The 17617-nt window shown below is 29.5% G+C and overlaps 1 protein-coding gene and 2 long non-coding RNA genes across 10 annotated transcripts; 2 read left to right on the forward strand and 1 right to left on the reverse strand.

Annotated features, from left to right (window-relative positions):
- Window positions 1–201: 201 nt before the first annotated feature.
- LOC126913819 (uncharacterized) lies at window positions 202–6265 on the reverse strand. Its single transcript, XR_007709406.1, has 3 exons — window positions 6162–6265; window positions 3277–3389; window positions 202–737 (listed from the first exon to the last, which is right to left on the reverse strand). It is a non-coding gene; the product is annotated as an uncharacterized LOC126913819 (long non-coding RNA).
- Window positions 3314–5626, forward strand: LOC126913823 (uncharacterized). Of its 8 annotated transcripts, none has more exons than XR_007709410.1 (6): window positions 3314–3402; window positions 3493–4348; window positions 4684–4765; window positions 4865–5046; window positions 5131–5204; window positions 5281–5626. It is a non-coding gene; the product is annotated as an uncharacterized LOC126913823 (long non-coding RNA). The 8 variants fall into 8 exon arrangements; XR_007709412.1 differs by having other exon boundaries at window positions 4684–4702; XR_007709411.1 differs by having other exon boundaries at window positions 3493–4053.
- A 44-nt stretch (window positions 6266–6309) lies between the features above and the next one.
- LOC126928997 (mitogen-activated protein kinase kinase kinase 4) lies at window positions 6310–14571 on the forward strand. The gene is made up of 18 exons (XM_050744944.1): window positions 6310–6454; window positions 7627–7761; window positions 8952–9231; window positions 9316–9507; window positions 9598–9788; window positions 9869–10285; window positions 10360–10602; window positions 10685–10909; window positions 10988–11404; window positions 11463–11570; window positions 11637–11796; window positions 11862–12312; window positions 12390–12752; window positions 12828–13015; window positions 13089–13257; window positions 13350–13472; window positions 13641–13792; window positions 13870–14571. Exons 1-18 carry the CDS (start codon window positions 6375–6377, stop codon window positions 14047–14049), a joined length of 4074 nt encoding a protein of 1357 aa, XP_050600901.1. The 5' UTR covers window positions 6310–6374; the 3' UTR covers window positions 14050–14571.
- Window positions 14572–17617: the final 3046 nt, after the last annotated feature.

The following is a 17617-nucleotide window of genomic DNA, read 5'->3' on the forward strand; positions in this document are numbered from 1 at the left end:
TAATTACTTTCGGACACATAAAACATTGGATAATACTTATTTGAATCTGATCTCTTTCCGTATTTCGGAGTAAATAAAAGTACTTTTTTATAACTTCAAATTACCATAATTTACATTATTTCAATATAATTTTTTTCTTATTACTGTAGAAATAAGATATTGGGAATATTATTATCCTAAAGATCTAAAAGGAGAGACGTGTTCTAGAAGTTATTTATACTTATTTATTTATTTCTACACTATCCATACATTTACATGTTTTTCAACTTAATATCATTCACATTGATCCGCTTTTCTTATTCGGTTGCTCGTCCTCGCCACTTTCCGTTTTTTCAAATCGATCTTCTCTCGTCCTAATCTCTGTTCCGTATATCCTCGAGCTAGTAAATACTTATATATTTAAATATAAATTCATCTTAGTTGATCTTATATCCGATAATTGTAAATTCGTAAATTGTAAATCAACTTGTAAGTTCTATTTGTGGTCTAAATATTTCTGAATTCTCTCATAAATAGAAAGAGTAATTTATATAACTATATTAATTATATTAATTATACAATTGTATAAATCTTTCCTTAACGTCTTTATTGAATAAGAAAGTAAAGATTCAGGCGCCATAGTCGCCGATTTGTAAAGCACAACTCCCGATATTTAAGAGCCTTATCCCCACCATCGGAGTTTTCAGACCTTTATACACGACTGTGGACAAGATCCATCTATTAGTATAAGCCTGAAACTAAAGTATTAAGTTCGAAGCAATACATATTTACAAAGTGAGTACGAAATTCGGCTTTTCCTGTAACCATTATAGAAATAATTTTTTATCCGCATTTAGAACTTCTTTAAAAAGGGTTCTTATGGAACACATATTCTAAAACAGATATTTTAATATTATTATATTATATTCGTATTAGAAAAGGTTCTATAAGATAAACAAAAGTACTAAACTATTAGACATTGATGTTATTTAACAATATAATATTATTTATATGTTTCTTTAATAAAAGACATTTAATAAATAGAATACATGAACATACATCTACGTATTATAATACTATTTAATTTTTTTTATTAAGTATAATAATATTCAATAACATCCTGACCTTCCTATCCGTTGATTTTACAGAGAAAGACAAACTAGTTTTGAACCGTAAATTATCTACGTGAATATTAAAAATAAATAACATGTTCAAAATATCACTTTAACCGCAATAATTGTTTAATATTGTTGTAATACCATTAAAAAGATAGTGTTACTATTTATTTATAATATTCTCATAGGTAATTCATAGTTCGAAGCTATTTTGTGTTTTTCTTTGAGATCAACAGTTATGAAGGTCAGGACGTTATTGAACATAAACATGATATTTATGTATTTATATACAGCGTGTCCCATGCAACTGGAGCAGGCTGTATCTGCTAAATGGTTAGGGATAGAAGAAAATGTCATAAGTGAAAGTTAAATAGTAGCAGGCGCTGCATAATATGCAACTAATTTTATGCACTTTTGTACATTGGTACATTGGAAAAAGCAACTGGCCTTTTTTTAAAAATGGAAACCTATATTTTTAACTGCACCAATCGATGCAGTTTCTTGTACTCTACATAAAAGTACTAACATATCTATGCCCTAAACTTATTCATTAGGAAGTTATCGAAGCTAAAAGTTCTCTGAATTATTTCAGTCTCTCGGCAAGTGTTTCGGAGTACCTACGTTATGTTCCATTACAAGAACGTTTCTTTCCATAAAAATTCCACAAGCACAGATATTTTCTTAAACAAATAATTTGTTATAATTATGTTGTAAAACTCGACATTACGAACAATTTTTTACTGTACATATAAGGGCTGGATACGTTTAGTTTCTGAGATATGCCGGCTTATGGCATGACAGCCGGAATAAGTTACCTATGTAATAATATAATAATACCTATATAAACCACAAACAAAAGATACAAACTAGGTTTGGCTTAGGCGTTGCTTTATGTGCTAATCGGAAAAATTGACCTCTATCCGAAACCTATGTAAACCATAAACAAAAGATAAGAATTAGGTTTGTTTAGAGGTCATTTTATCCGCCCGCCGTAAGACGTCCGGCAACCAATACCGATGTATATGTTACCACAAACGCACAACTACAGACTGGATTCATTGTAGCCGCACTGATTATTTTTCATGAGTATCTCAGAAACTAAGCCCGTCCAGTTCTATATTAATCCAGTATAGGAAAAAGTTGTTCAAAATATCGACTTCCATAATGTAAACAAAAATCATCGAAATCGCGGAGGGTAGTCATTTTCACAGTTTTACCTAAATTAGGACAGAGTTTTTTTTAGAAACGAAAGATAATTCTTTTATAATCTTTTCTCTTTCACCATTTGAAGTGGTCTTATTTACTGTTAATATTTTAAATTTCTTTAGATGAGATAAATTCTGCAGATATTACCCAGTTTTCTTTTGAACCTGTTATGGTCAAATATATTGTATATATTATCAAATATATTGATCTATATATATCTTCCTGTCCATTATAGTCTATATTCATTATATGGATTTTATGGTTTAAATTTTCTCTTATTGAGATGTTAACTGGCCTATATTGCCCAATGGAAAATGTTTCTTTGGCTTTTTGGTCCCTTTTTCTTTTTCTCATTCCTTTATTCTTCTTTTTTCAAATTCTCATATCTCACTCTCTATTTTCTCTTTCTCATGTCAACAGCACCTGATCACCCATTATGAGCTAACTGTGCCTAACACAGCTTGACTTCGATTTTCTTATGGGTATCCAGTTGTTTCTGCAGGGCCAAGACTGGCAAATAAAACCAATTACTATCTTATGTAATAATTACATAAGTTATGCAGTCTTTTCTTTTTCTGTAAGAGATCATATATGTACAACCACTGATACTTGGTTCATCTATTATAAGATGTTTATCTTCTAAAAATATGATTTTTTTTAACATTTATTAATTTTGATAAATCTGTTTAATTACTTCGTTGTGGTACATACATAATGAGAAAAGGCGGACTTGTAATTAATTATGCTCTCAACAATTTCAATGATTCTTAAATATATAGCTAATAGTTTTTTGTACTTTCCTTTATCTTATAGAATTTTTTTTAGTACACGTTCTAAAATAACTTATTTTCATGGAACTTTATTATACATATTCTAAAATATCTGTTCCCCGAGAATGCTTTTTAAAGAGGTTCCAAATGTGGATTAAAAATTATTTCTGTAATGATTTATATAAACATGTTGATTTTGTACTTACTGCTTACTGCTTTGATCTTGAACACTTATGTTTATGGCTTATACTAATGGAGGGGCCTTGTCCATAGTCATGGCCCTGACTGACCTGTCAATGCATGGTCTAAACTGCTGAACCTGGAAATATGAAGTAAATACGAACTATTTTAACAAGTAACATAATATAACTATACATTATATTTTGTTTTCTTTTTTGCACGATACAATGTTACAATATTAGATTACAAACTGGGAATGGTGAAACAGACGGCAATTGCAATTAATGCATAGCAAAGCAGGGATTATTAAATATTCACTCTGTGCATAAACAAATGTAAAACACTCCATTTTCTAGACTTGGCCCAGAAAATGGTAAGAGAGCATGTATATTTGCAAATATACTTAAGGAAAGTGGCAGCAACAACCAAAACTTATTAGCTTTGGGAAATGTCATATCTAAACTAGGTGAAAGTAGCGCCCCACATAACCATGTACCATATAAGACAATTGATCTGATCAAATTGTTATAAAAGATTTTTTTCACGGCAATGCTAAAATACTGATGATTGTTTGTATCAGTGTAGCAAATTATTGTTAACATAAAATTTATTATATCTTATAATTCATATTAGTGTTCCAAATTATTTACATCTTATTTGAGATACCTTTAAATCTTAATGTAAATGAGACATAAAACACATTGAGATGTACATTTAGAGGGCATGTAGAGTAGGAAATAAATCAGAAGTGATTGAATATTCGCAAGTTATATGCTGTCTGCATAATTTAGATGACTTTTATGGTAAGCACAAAGAACATAAATCATTTCAGGCTAAAAGTAATGACGGAGTTCAAAATATTGTTGATCAGATGTTTGTGAAGAACAGTCAGAGTTCATTTTGCTTTAAGTTAAAGGGTACAACGAAATCTAAAATATTAATAAATTTATTATCATTAAGGAATATCATATACAAAAATTTTCTAAATATCTGTGAATTGAAATAGAAAGCATAGCACAGCAGATAAAAACATTTTAGATGGAAAGGAAAAATGTTGCAATATCTAAAGAATGTAGAAGAAAACAATTTTATGTCAAAGTAAGAAGTTTAATTAAATATAAAAATTATAATTTTTTAAATTTTATTCATTTATAACAACCAGTAGCTTAGAGTTATTTCTTCGAGTTTCTAAATTTATTTATGGCTGTAAAAGAGTATAGGATTAGAAAAGAAAATAGCGAAATTAAGGCAAAAGATATTAATGTGAAATAGGATAGATAAAATGAAAGCGAAGTAAGCTGTCAATAAAATATTGATAGTAATGAATTAAGACTGTTGTTCCTGATGCTTTAATTAGACAATAATCATTTTTGTTTTTTTATTTTATATTTAGGAAGCTCTAGATTTGAATTATAATTTTGCATACTTTCCAGTTTCCAGATAAAATACAAAGTAAGGAAAATTTGAATCCTAATATTATGGAAAAAGATCCAGATCTATCACCATTTAGCAGTTGTGCGTAAAATCTCTTGATAAGCATTCATTAGCCTTTACATTAAAAACGATATTCTTTATATAATTAATTCTAAGTAACAATATAATTTTTATTTTCAGTGTACAAAAAGTTAATCACTTTTCATGTCAGATAAGAAGAGTCTCTAGGAATTTTAAAATGTACATGCGCATCACTGCAGTATCAGATACAGCAGTGCAATTACAACAAAAATAAAATTCTATGCAGCAATAAATACATATGTAACAAACATCAATATTTAAGCAAAGCTAAAAATGTAAATGTAAGTTTGTCATTATAATGGTAATCATTTAAAATTATGTAATTCGTAATCTGTTGTTGTATCATTGTTGTATGATTATTTTAGTTGAATTACACATTCCTGGTTTTGTGAGAAGATGGTGAAGAAGAAGAAGATAATGAATTTCCAAAAAAGCTAAAGTACATTTAAATTATATTTTTATAACTTTATCTGTACAATGATGTTATTAAAACCTTAACTTTTTTGTCGAAACAGGTTGATGGAATAAATTTTCTGGCTGCCATTAACACAAAGTCCAATTGTCTAAAAATGCAATTTGTGATAAAGTATAACATTTTTTTTAAACATTTATTTCCATGCAATTTTTTTTTATTTTTGATCTAGGTCTTCTGACTTTAGGTAATTTCTAATCATATCTGCAATATTTATTAACTTTATGAATATATAAATTTTATTTTATGGCCTATGAGAAATTATTTGAGTGTGTTTAATATAAATAAAATCAGGTGGAAATGTTACCACTCGGGGGCAGGCTGCTCTGACAAGCATATAGCCTGATTTCTCTGATGTTTTTGGAATGATTGAAAAAGATTTAAAGCAATCAATGTTATATGTAATATATAGATAACGATTTTGTATTATTTAAGCATGTAATGTAAAAACGCTTTCATAACTTTTTGTTTATAGCATCCACTGTTTTTTTTTACTGTTTTATTTACAATAGAAAAACTGTACTAAAAAGAAGTACTGTTTTTTTTTACAGTAGAAAAATGTTTGTAAGATACCGTACGAAGTATGAAAAATGCGAATTCGCGTCTCAGGTCCCAGAGTGTTAATGTATTTGATATCATTAATATATTTGAGAATTTAATGATGTAGTATGAGAATTATTAATACATTTGAATAAGAAAGCTAAAAAAAAAGCAAGAAAGGAGCAACATTGCACCGTTTGTTTAAATGGAATGTTTTAAATGTACAATAAACATAAATTGTATAGGATATTAAATATAAACTATAGAAAGTTTTACTTAATATGACATTCTTCATTGGATAGCGAACTTAAAAGTAGCAATGATTGTAAATGTTCTCCATATATTTAATCGATTTCGTTTAGATGAAACGGGTGTTGCACTTACTGCTAAATATTTTTTGGTTAGTTTGTTTAGAACTGAAGAAAATAGAAGTGAATTATTTCATTGGACAGTATCGATATTGGAGTATATCGTTATATTCAACATCGATACTTGAATTGAAACGATATTCGAAACATCGATACTGTATCGTCCATTACTACTCAGTGGACGATTACAACGGTGCTTTGAGTGCGATGTGTTTGTTATCTGAGGAGAATGTTTCGTTATGATATACAAAGTCATGTTACAGAAAATTCATTCTCAGGTTCATCCGACGATGATAATGGCTATGTTAGGTAAGTTTGTCAGATGTTCGTTTTGCTACCTGATTCGAACAACTTACAGTAACAGTAATATAAAAATACCACCGGTAAGAATTTTGATTGGAGCAGTGTCTACGTTTTGTTTACATGTCATTCAACATTTTTTCGACTTTTAGTAATTGAAACAGAATCGCTGGTACATTAGTATAACGAACAATATAGTAAAATACAATGAATAAGTTTATTACTCATGCGAAACGAGTGTCGATCTTGGAGTGACGACATTTATCAATATATGGATAGTATATGCATTGGTACTTGTTCGTGGCAAAGTGTCAACGTTGTATAAAAATGTTGTATAGAAAAGCAAGCGTCTATTCCGTTTATCAAAATAGATATTTGTTTAGTGTGATACGATGCATATAATTCCGTTTACTATACTCATAATTTTAATATTTATGTCTGTCATATGCAACATTGTAAAATTATTACATGTAACGTAAAATTGGTCACTCATTTTGTATACTCATGTATTTAATCAAATAGTTGTTTATTAACACTTATTTGAAACAAAATTAATAATAGTACACGTACAGTTTCTTAAAATATATGATAAGTTTTTATTAATATCTGATTTTGATTGTATCATTTTTGTATATAATTAGATTGTAATTTATTTAATTGTTCATAATAATTTGACAAATACATAAAATAAAAAATTAAAAAGTACAAAGAATAAAAATGATTCATTGATTTACTTCCGCATATAATTAATATTTTAATATAATTATTTTATTATTTTTTCTACGTGTAATGAACGTTTTTAATAATAATAATTTAATACTATTATGATATTACACATGCTATATATCGTAATTCTAAGTACATATAGGTACGTGCATTCTACATATGTATCATTTCATGCATATACGTCAATAAACCGACATAATTATAAAATTAAAGATATTTAAATTGTTAAATATTTCAATGAATATTTTTTATATACAAACGTGACAGGAAGTATTTAAAGGATATTTAGCGCTATATGTTTATCATTGAACTTTTTCAGTAATATTATTTTATATGTATGGTAATGTTATTTGACGATACAAGTAAGTTTTAGTTTGTAATGTTTAAAAATTTGATGTATTTCCTCCGAATTTTATTTTTATTTGATCTATTTTAGTAGTTCATGTCTTTTTCAGAAAAAAAGGTTCAAGCTGTCCGACAAGTGAATTCGATGACTCGTTTCAAGCAATGTGCGATATATATGGACAGACACCACCGAGAACTCGACTTAATCGAAAAAAACGATACATGAGACAGAAACTTAACGGAGGGTAAGTTAATTAGCGTTTACTTGTTTTTTTATACGCGAAACGGTTCAAGCGTTCCTTCATTTTTCCTAATATATCTCTACATGTTATGTTAAATTTTAATAATTGTTTCTCTAATCAATAGAAAATTTGGAAATACAATAAAAACAATAGCCTGAGAAAAACATTTATAAAATCGTACATTTACATGTATTTACATATACATATGATCTTTAATCTAATTTGCAACGATTGTTTTATGATTTGTAAATTGTAAATGTATGTGTAAAATTATATCAGGATATTATTATGAAAGTGGATATCATTAATAAAAATATATTTATGATAGATCATAATGTTATAATGATAAAAATGTTACGATCGATCTTTATAATATAATTTTATCAATTTATACGTAAGATTATACATTGTATACAAATAAGAGAATAGGGTAAAATGGAATTTTTATTTCATTAATTTTTATTAATGTAGACAAATATTAATAAACATGTCTTATTGCAAAAGGTATAATGGTAAAGGATAGATAGCTATGTAGAAGGGGCAATATTTAATATAATTATTTAAGAGACAACATTTAATATAGTTTTTAAAAGGATTGTTTTTTTAACGGAGATAGTTAAATGGGGTTTAGCTAAATAAATGTAATATAACGCAGTAATACATAATAATGCAGTATAATTACAGTTTCTCCAATATTCTATAAGTTTTTTTAAATCATTCGTAAAGATAAAATAAAAAAGAATTGCTATAATTGGTATCTTTAAGTTTTTAAAGCAATTTATTAACAATTAGTATGAATTTAAGAAAATCAGAATCAAAATGAAGAATTTGACTAAAATGATACTCAATGAGTCAATATTCTGTATATAATGTATATCAAAATTAATATGCTATTACAAGTGTTCATGATACATTACGAACATAAATTAGCATATTCCAGAAGAGTATATTATAAACAATTTCTGTTTATCAAATAAAATGAAAGAACGAGCTTTTAAGCGATCTTATAAAATTTTTTCGTAAATTTGAAATTACATATATGAAATTTTATTAAATATTAAAATATGAAAATGTATTTCTTTACAATTTCATACACGTATTCATATATGTTAAAAAATATATTATACATATCTTTTTGAATACCATATTTTGTCATATATTTAATCGTACACATAAATTTAATTAATTTTAAGGGAAACAAAATCGTTAGAAAAAGACATACCGTCGAAAGCAGCGATCCGCAGGCGCAATACTTTGGACAACATTATTTTTAACGAAATGTGTGATAAAGCAGATAAGGATTGTGAAAACGAGGTGAACCAGGATATAGCGAAGGAAGGAAGTCGAAAATGTAAAAGGACATTGAAAGTGTTACGTGGAACTGAAAGAGATTTAAAACTGGATATGGAGGCAGCCTATAATTATAACGAGAAATTTGGTCCTCATCAAGTATCTACTCCTAATCATATGAAGGTATAAAATAGTAATAAATAATTTAAATTGTAGAAAATTGTTTGGCGATTGTCCAAACGTAAAACTAATTGAAAATTTTTATAGATTGAAACTCGAAATAGATTCCGTAGCTTGCGATCCAAACCTGTTGATGTAGAAGAGAGAAAGCCTAAAATTAAACTTACCGAGAAAATTCCAATTACTGATGATAGGGAACCGATCGCGCAATCACCAAAAACGTTGAGTCTTAAAGAACGGGAATTATTTCATGATACATTCTCTTTTTTAATTAAATTGGTATGCGAATATTCTATTATGATTAATCTCGTAAAAAATACATTTATATTAAAAATTTGCACATACTAAAGTTTTGTTTATATTTTGTAGGGAAGTACGGAACGTAATTGCCGTCGGCAAATCAGTCATGAAGAAACGCGGTGGCAAAACGAATTGAAAGATCTAATATGGCTAGAACTACAAGCCCACCATGCTGATCGGAGTCCAATGGCTCAAGATGAGTACTTGTGCAAGCAACGTGAGGCTGTAGAAGGTTTACTTAAAGAAATAATGGAGTATAGGTAAATTATGTAAGAATTTAATAGATTCTTACAGTTATAAAATAGAAAAAGAGTTTAAATAAAATAATGTTAATTTTTAGATATGATCCTATTGCGAGTGTAAAGAATGATAATACGCCTTGGATTAATATTAATACCACGCGTATTGATCGAATAGTGAACGTAGGATCTAGTCCAAATATAGAATTAGGTATTTGTCCAGGTTGTCTTTCGATGTACTGTAGAGCATGTGCACGAGCACAAGGTGAAGCTTTACAGCAAGTAGAAGGATTACTGTCTAGGCTAGAGGTAGCAGAAGCACTTTATCCTTCGTCACAAGCCTTTGCTGCACATTATCCTTTATACAAAAGTACAGAATTTATTGGTAGAGTGAAGGCAATGTGTCTTTGGTATAATATGACTAAGCATCATCGACTCAAATTACAAATACTGGGAAAATTATTAATGATGTCGCATACAAAGAAAAAACACGATGATACTGGAGATTCTGGAATAAGGTGTCAGAAATAATGATATTATCATAACAAAATACGATATTAAACAAGGAAACTTAATCTTTTTTTCGTTTTAGTTCACGATCTTCCGATGTGACCGATCATTTAGAGTGGAAGCAAACTTTGGTACGATTTGAAGTATCAAACCAACAAGATGAAAATTCCAGCCCTTCAGATAGTAATAATAGTAATAATTCTTCTGGTTTATCTTTCGTACAATCCTGGCCTTCTACTCCTGAATCGTCATTTACATATGCAGAAGATGATAAAAACGATAGATTTGACTTTTACCTAGTTGAATTCGATCGACAAGCTTACAGGTGAATATTATCTTAAAATATTAAAAAATCCTTTTACGTTTAATGAATAGATTAATTTTTTTATTTTTTCTTTAATTCCTAGGAAGTATATTGAAGATGTATTAAAGACTAGAGGTTTAAGAAAAAGTTTAAATTTTCTTGAGAGATTACATACTTCTGTCTTAAGGAAAGCAAGATTGACGTTAGAAAAAAGTGATATAAGTGAATCTAATAATACTTTGAACGAAGAATATGAAGGCGATGAAGAATTGCGACGATATGGTGTGTGGAGTCCCGAAGCAAGAGAATTAAATCTTCCATCTTATAGGTAAAACGTTCGTATATATATATTTTGTTTATATTTTATTCTAGAACCTTTGCATTAAATAACAAAAAAAATTTTTAGGGCTGCTTTCGTGTTTTTGTCTCGAGTTCCGTTAGATGTTGTTCATGAGTTTTTAAGAATGAGATTAGAACAAAAACCAGAACAACCTAGTCCACTATCAGTTCGACAACTTATGCGTGAACTTAGGGAAGGTCTTAGAATTGCATGTATCCATCGCGACAGATTTGCAGCTCATTCTTGTGCAGCAGTTGCCAATAATAATGATAGTTGCGAAAATTTATTTCAAGAAAACGTGAAAGATTTCGATGAAAGTTTAAAGGCTGTTTTTGAAGTATATCTTGATTACCTTCAGCAGTGGGTAGATATGGTACAGCATGACAGTTTCCACAAAAATTTGATTATGGATGAGTGGATGTTTGTAAAATCAATAGCAGGAAATATATTAAATGGATACGAGATTGCGGGAGTTAAATTTTGGTGAGTTACATCATAATATTTTTGTAATGTATATATTCTTCTGCGTTTTATTTTATAGTGAAATTGCAAAAACTATGATTGAACAAGTTAAAGAATACCTTAACGAGAGACCACGAGAGATTCAGGAAAATTTTGAGGATTGGAATGATGATGATTGGTCAAACAGGTAAAATTGGATTACTTTGTAAATTATACTATAAATGTTTTTACTTTATTCTGACATATCACTCAGATTTCAGCGAATGTTTGTACGACGTGAATGGCAAGGAATGTTTGTAGAAGCTCGGGAGAAGGTGGTTAAAGGTGTTATGCTTGCTAAGTGTTTGAAACGTGATATTGTAAATTGGTCTATCTTTGACAAAGAATTAGAGGAATCATTAACATCTTTAAAGGTAAAAGTTATTATAGATTAAGCTAGAATTATTCCTTTACAAAGAAATATTTCTTATATATTTAGGATACAGTTATGGATCTCAGACTCGATATCACAAACGTTATTGAAAATTTTCAACGTGATCTCAAAAAGATAGAAGAATCAAATTATGAATATGATCGATCTGCTATACGTTCAAGAATAAGGGAAATACTTCATCAGGCTTATCGAATGGGTTTTGATTACCATAAAGAAACATGTAAACTATTTGCACTTGAAGAAAAAGCTATTTTAGCTGAAAGTCTGGTTTCTTTCGCCTTTTTGTGGATGGAGTTTGTTAGAACACGATGTGAACGTGGAAGAGGTTTACGACCTAGGTGGGCAAATCAAGGTTTAGAATTTTTAATTACAGTATGCGAACCACATAATACCAAACATTTAACTGATGAAGAATTTGAGGAATTAAAAACCTGTATGGATCGTTGTATTTCGCACGTTGTTGGAAGTGCAAGTACTGCTACAAATGAAACAGAAAGTGAAGTTCTATTTTTATTCTATGTTTGAGCATTATTTATTCTTTAATCAGATGTTGATCAGCTGTTTTCATTGCAGATTTAAAAAGGTTACCTCATTCAAGAGCGTCTTCACCTTGTCATACTAGAAGCAGAACTGCGAGTTTAAGTCTCCCTCAGAAATCTAAAGATAATGTTAGATCTCCAGATATTCCAAGTTCTAGAAAATCTTTTTCATCAAGTGTGGTTGATGGAAATGTAGGTATTACTATAAATAGTTCTGAACGTACTATACCCAGGCAGGAAAGAATCAATCGGGCTATAAGAAAAGTAGAATGTGATATTGACGAGAGATTAAAAGGCCGCGAACTTATAGGGCAAGTTACTGATAGAAAAGCTGTTGATAGAGTTCGTATTAAAGCAAGAAGAGTTACCTTTACTTGGCAAAGAGGTATCAAAATAGGTAAGCTCAACTGAATATGAAAATGTATTAATTTTTATTTTAATACATATTATACATTAAAATTCTTCCTTATAGGACAAGGAAGATTTGGTAAAGTATATACCATAGTCAACAATCAAACTGGTGAGTTATTAGCTATGAAAGAAGTTCAGTTTCAACCTGGGGATCATAGAGCAATTAGACGTGTTGCCGAAGAGCTACAAATATTTGAAGGAATTCAATACAAACATTTAGTACGATACTACGGACTAGAAATTCATCGTGTAAGTTGATATGTATATAATAGAATATTCATATTTTTACAAATACATATGGATAACATTTGCGTTATTGTAGGAAGAAATGTTAATTTTTATGGAATTTTGCGCCGAGGGAACGTTGGAAAGTTTAGTAGCGGGCAGTGGAAATGGTCTACCAGAGTCATTAGTTAGAAAATATACACATCAACTTCTTTCAGCTGTAGCAGTACTCCATTCGCATGGAATAGTACATCGCGACATTAAATGTATGTTTTATATTGTAATATAACAATAATACATTATCTTGTACATATATGATTTGACCACAAATCATGAAACATTTATATTTTATATCTAGCTGCAAACATTTTTTTAACGGATGAGGGAAATTGTTTGAAACTTGGTGATTTTGGAAGTGCTGTGCAAATTAAAGCACATACTACTATGCCGGGTGAATTACAAGGTTTTGTTGGTACTCAAGGTTAGCTTCAGCTTTTATTTATGATTACAGTAATGTTCACGGGTATGCACACTCATATATGTGTTATAGAAATAATTGTAACAAATAACAATAGCTTCCTGTACCTCATTCTAATATTCGTGATATTGTGTCTTTAAAAATAATTTAACATTTACTATTTGCACATAGCTTACATGGCACCGGAAGTATTTATGAAATCAGAAAGTAGTGGACATGGTAGAGCTGCTGATATTTGGTCAGTTGGTTGCTGCGTTATAGAAATGGCGAGTGGACGAAGACCTTGGTCAGATTATGATTCTAATTATCAAATTATGTTTAAGGTATGTGATAGTAATCGCGTTTCCCTCCAGAATGTTTACCTTTTACATTGTTTTATTTTATGTATTAATTCTTTTAGGTGGGAATGGGCGAAACTCCAGCATTGCCCAAAAATATTTCCATTGAAGGAGATAACCTAATTAGAAAATGTTTACAACATGATCCAAAGAAAAGGTTGACAGCAAATGCCTTACTTACACTTCCGTTTACACAAGCATACGAAGATGTTAACGCCGACTTATTGATACTGCGACAATAAGCATAATATGGATAGTCAATTCGTATGTAGATTCTTTCAGTTTGAAAGCATAAACTAACTTATAACATCATTGTTACCTGCATCAGGTTAAATATATTGATAGTTCATATACTTTTACCATACCAGTTTCCTCTCTCAGATTATTTTACGATTGTTTTCTCGTATTTGTATTCTAAAAAATGGGAAAAATTAGGCATCTAGATAGTAGGTACAAATCTGGTTATGCAATATTAAGTCGAAAATGTTTTAAGAAGAAAAGTTATTTTCAAACATAAAGTATGTATTTTTAATACTATAGCAACAAAATATAATGCCACTGATGTATGTAAATTTTTAACATTCCTACCTTTGAAGAAGGTACTTACATTGTGTACATACATACATATATGTATAATATTGTTGTAAATTATTTTACGATACAGAAAATAAATTGTTTTTTGTAGTTGAACATTGCACTGTGATTAATGAAAACATTGTATTGTTAAAAAAAAGGAAATAAAAGTGAAAGCTGGTGTCACAATAGTATTTATTTTTGCACAAGAAAACGTACACATGATACAACATACTTGCCGCAAATTAGTTAATTACAGAGGTATGCTGTGTATACTTTCCATATAAACAGAAAGTGAAGTGTGCTTACAAGTTTAACATTACTAAATTAACATTACGAAGACGACTATTTCATAAAGAATTTTTTTTTGCGATTTTGCAATTGTCACCTATCATTACCAACTGTGTTTATTATTTTATTACATCTTATAAGATATATGATATAATTTCATATCAACGACAGCAGTCTTCGTAAGGGATATTTGTATTTTGAAATAATGTCTGACTGAATTGTTATATATACGTTATTTTAGCCCACAATCAGTTGACTTTATTTCGTAAGTAATTCTAATAAGTTTAGCGTATGTTCTATTTGATAGAGTCGTCGCTATGTTGGCTTTCGCCTGATATGCGCGATATTCTTGGCCGCGAAAATACGATCGCAACAGTTTTGCGATCCGCATAACTACTTCTAATGGTGACATCCCATTTCATTTTAAATTTAATAGGTATTTGCAGCTTAAGATTAAAGATAATACAGAACACTTTCATACATATATCGTACACATATGCGCGAAAACAGATATAGATTTTTTATATTAAAACGTTTCTTGATATGTGCGTATATGTACGTGTATAGAGTTATATATGTATATTTATATATAATTTTATTTAGTAACAGTATAAGGAACCACCACAATTCGTCGCATTATCTAAAGATTCACTCTATGTTTATGTCAAAGCAAACAATTGCTCAGACCATGAATATAAAATTTCCGATTTAATGTAATACGCAACAAATTCATCACTTAACCACAATATATGTATTAGATGAAACACTATTTTCAATAGAACATATATGCTTTAGCGCAAGAAAACTTTGCTAAGCCTTAATGACAACCCTAAAACACGCGTATTTTGCACATTGGAAGTATGTAGTTTATAACAAAGCTAACGAACAGCTTCGTAAAATATGAATAATGTCAACAGATGTGTCGTAGTATGTAACGTGTGTTACGCTATGCATATGTATAGGCGTATATATGTTATGTATATATATGTGTGTATATGTATGTATATATATATCATTTCTGTTTGATTCTAAATTACGGTAAATTATGATAATTTGATACAATAGGATGGGAGTAATGATGTAAGTGACAGTAGCGCCGATCGTTAATATTTCTATCCTTTGAAATGAAAATTGAATTTTTCATTATCGACAGAGCTTGGTATATAAGAAAAGTAGCATTAGTTACAGTAGTAGTTAATTAGACGTAGAACATTAATGTGATAGAGAGATAGAGCTATCATCAACGTTTGCCTGTCTATCGAAGAAGGGCAAACCATTGACCTACCTAAGAATTGGACAAGAGTTTACTGTGCGGGCGCCAAAACACGAACGATTGGCCACGTTTAGAATGTGTTGCGACAGACGAGGTCCGTGCGCTAGAAATCTTTTCTCTACCTTACCGAGTTATTTAGTATTTCAACTTCTATTCGTGTACTCTGTCTCTTCGTTGTTACTGTAAAGGTATCAAACTATAAAACAAGCTTAATACCGCGAATGATATATTTTTACAGCCTTTACGATTGATATTTTATGTTTTATACTCGACAGCAATTTTATAATTTTCATATGATATAAATAAATTTTACATTTAATAACAGTTTAGTAAATCTAAAACACGTGTTTAAGATTTTGTACTTGGTGTTTAAAGTGCTTCCGTTACGAAGAAATTTATATCGTAATACTTCGCGATTAAATTGTTTTGTTATAATAATTTAATAATATCTGTAAAGTATACATCACATTGTACAAAATATATACGTTTCCTTCTTATGACGTAAAAGTAATCAAAGTTTCCAATCGTTTAATTGGCACGTATTATTATGTATTACGTTTCTACTGTTTCATGTCGAAACATATTCTTTTGCCAAATAAGGCAGTTTGTTTCAAAATTATATTTAGGTCTGTTGCATCCTTTACATCATTTTTAACGTAATAGCGTTTTCCTATTCTTAGTGAGTAATTTTGGCTTGAGAAAAATATGATAAAATTGTAGTTGAAATGAAAGCGATATTAAGATATAAAAATTGGATACTAGCAGGGTTAACAGGAAGATTTGATACTTTCTCACACGAAATAGTTGAAGCATCATAGCACTGAACAAACGTATTCTTGTTTACAGTTTTAAACGATGGGTTATTATCAATTCTACAGAAAATAACTGTGTACAATAATTGAGCTATAGAGTTTACTTAGAGTGACTCGTGAAAGTATTTGAACACCTTTTAGAACAGAATATCTTTTCTCACATTGGATCAAACGATTTGAATTTTTTTTTGGGAACATAGATGAATTAGTTAACCATTTTATAAAAATATTTGAAAAAATTTCAACTGGTCGAAATCACGAAGAAAATAGTAAAGGTCTTTTTTATAATCTCCTTATCCGAGCCTGTAATAAAAATTTGGAAGATGTGTTAAGACTTATCTTAATTATATACGTACTGAAAATTTCAACGAAATCGGTTGATGCAGAAACAAGGGACAGGTATCGAAAGATGTAAGAATCTTTATATTTATTACAGTCATAGGCTCAAACTCGTGAGAAACTGCGATTTTCACCATTTTTCGCCAATCGTTTGTGACTCATAGCAACGTTAACCACCGATCCATCTAACTTGTCAAAAGAAGTCAAGACGTTTGGTTCGATATTAAACCCTTTGAGTGCTGAATATTCGCGGCCTATGCCGTCCGTACGAACGGCGCGCGTCTAGCGCTGACGATCGCTGTGGACTGAACTGATGGATTGACTATTCAAAGCGCAAATCATAATAAGTTATAGTAATTCTTTTGCACGAGATTAAATGATTCAAGAGTATTATTTTTTAGTCATTTTTAATTATTTATTATAAACATTGAAATTTAGAGTTAACTAGAATTTGGGTAATAAACTAGAAAACTAAATTTAGTAAATATAGCACAAGTTAATAATTTAGTTGTGCGTGAAAAA

Source organism: Bombus affinis, chromosome 2 (genome assembly GCF_024516045.1).
Source record: "Bombus affinis isolate iyBomAffi1 chromosome 2, iyBomAffi1.2, whole genome shotgun sequence".
Classification (NCBI taxonomy): Eukaryota; Metazoa; Arthropoda; class Insecta; order Hymenoptera; family Apidae; genus Bombus; species Bombus affinis.

What these genes read in the sequence shown, in the direction of transcription:
- LOC126928997 (XM_050744944.1), top strand. Translation starts at nt 6,375, where the DNA reads ATGTTTCGTTATGATATACAAAGTCATGTTACAGAAAATTCATTCTCA. An exon ending in AGACAGAAACTTAACGGAGG is followed by an intron (nt 7,762 to 8,951) that starts GTAAGTTAATTA and finishes ATTAATTTTAAG; the next exon opens with GGAAACAAAATCGTTAGAAA. An exon ending in AGGTTTTGTTGGTACTCAAG is followed by an intron (nt 13,473 to 13,640) that starts GTTAGCTTCAGC and finishes ATTTGCACATAG; the next exon opens with CTTACATGGCACCGGAAGTA.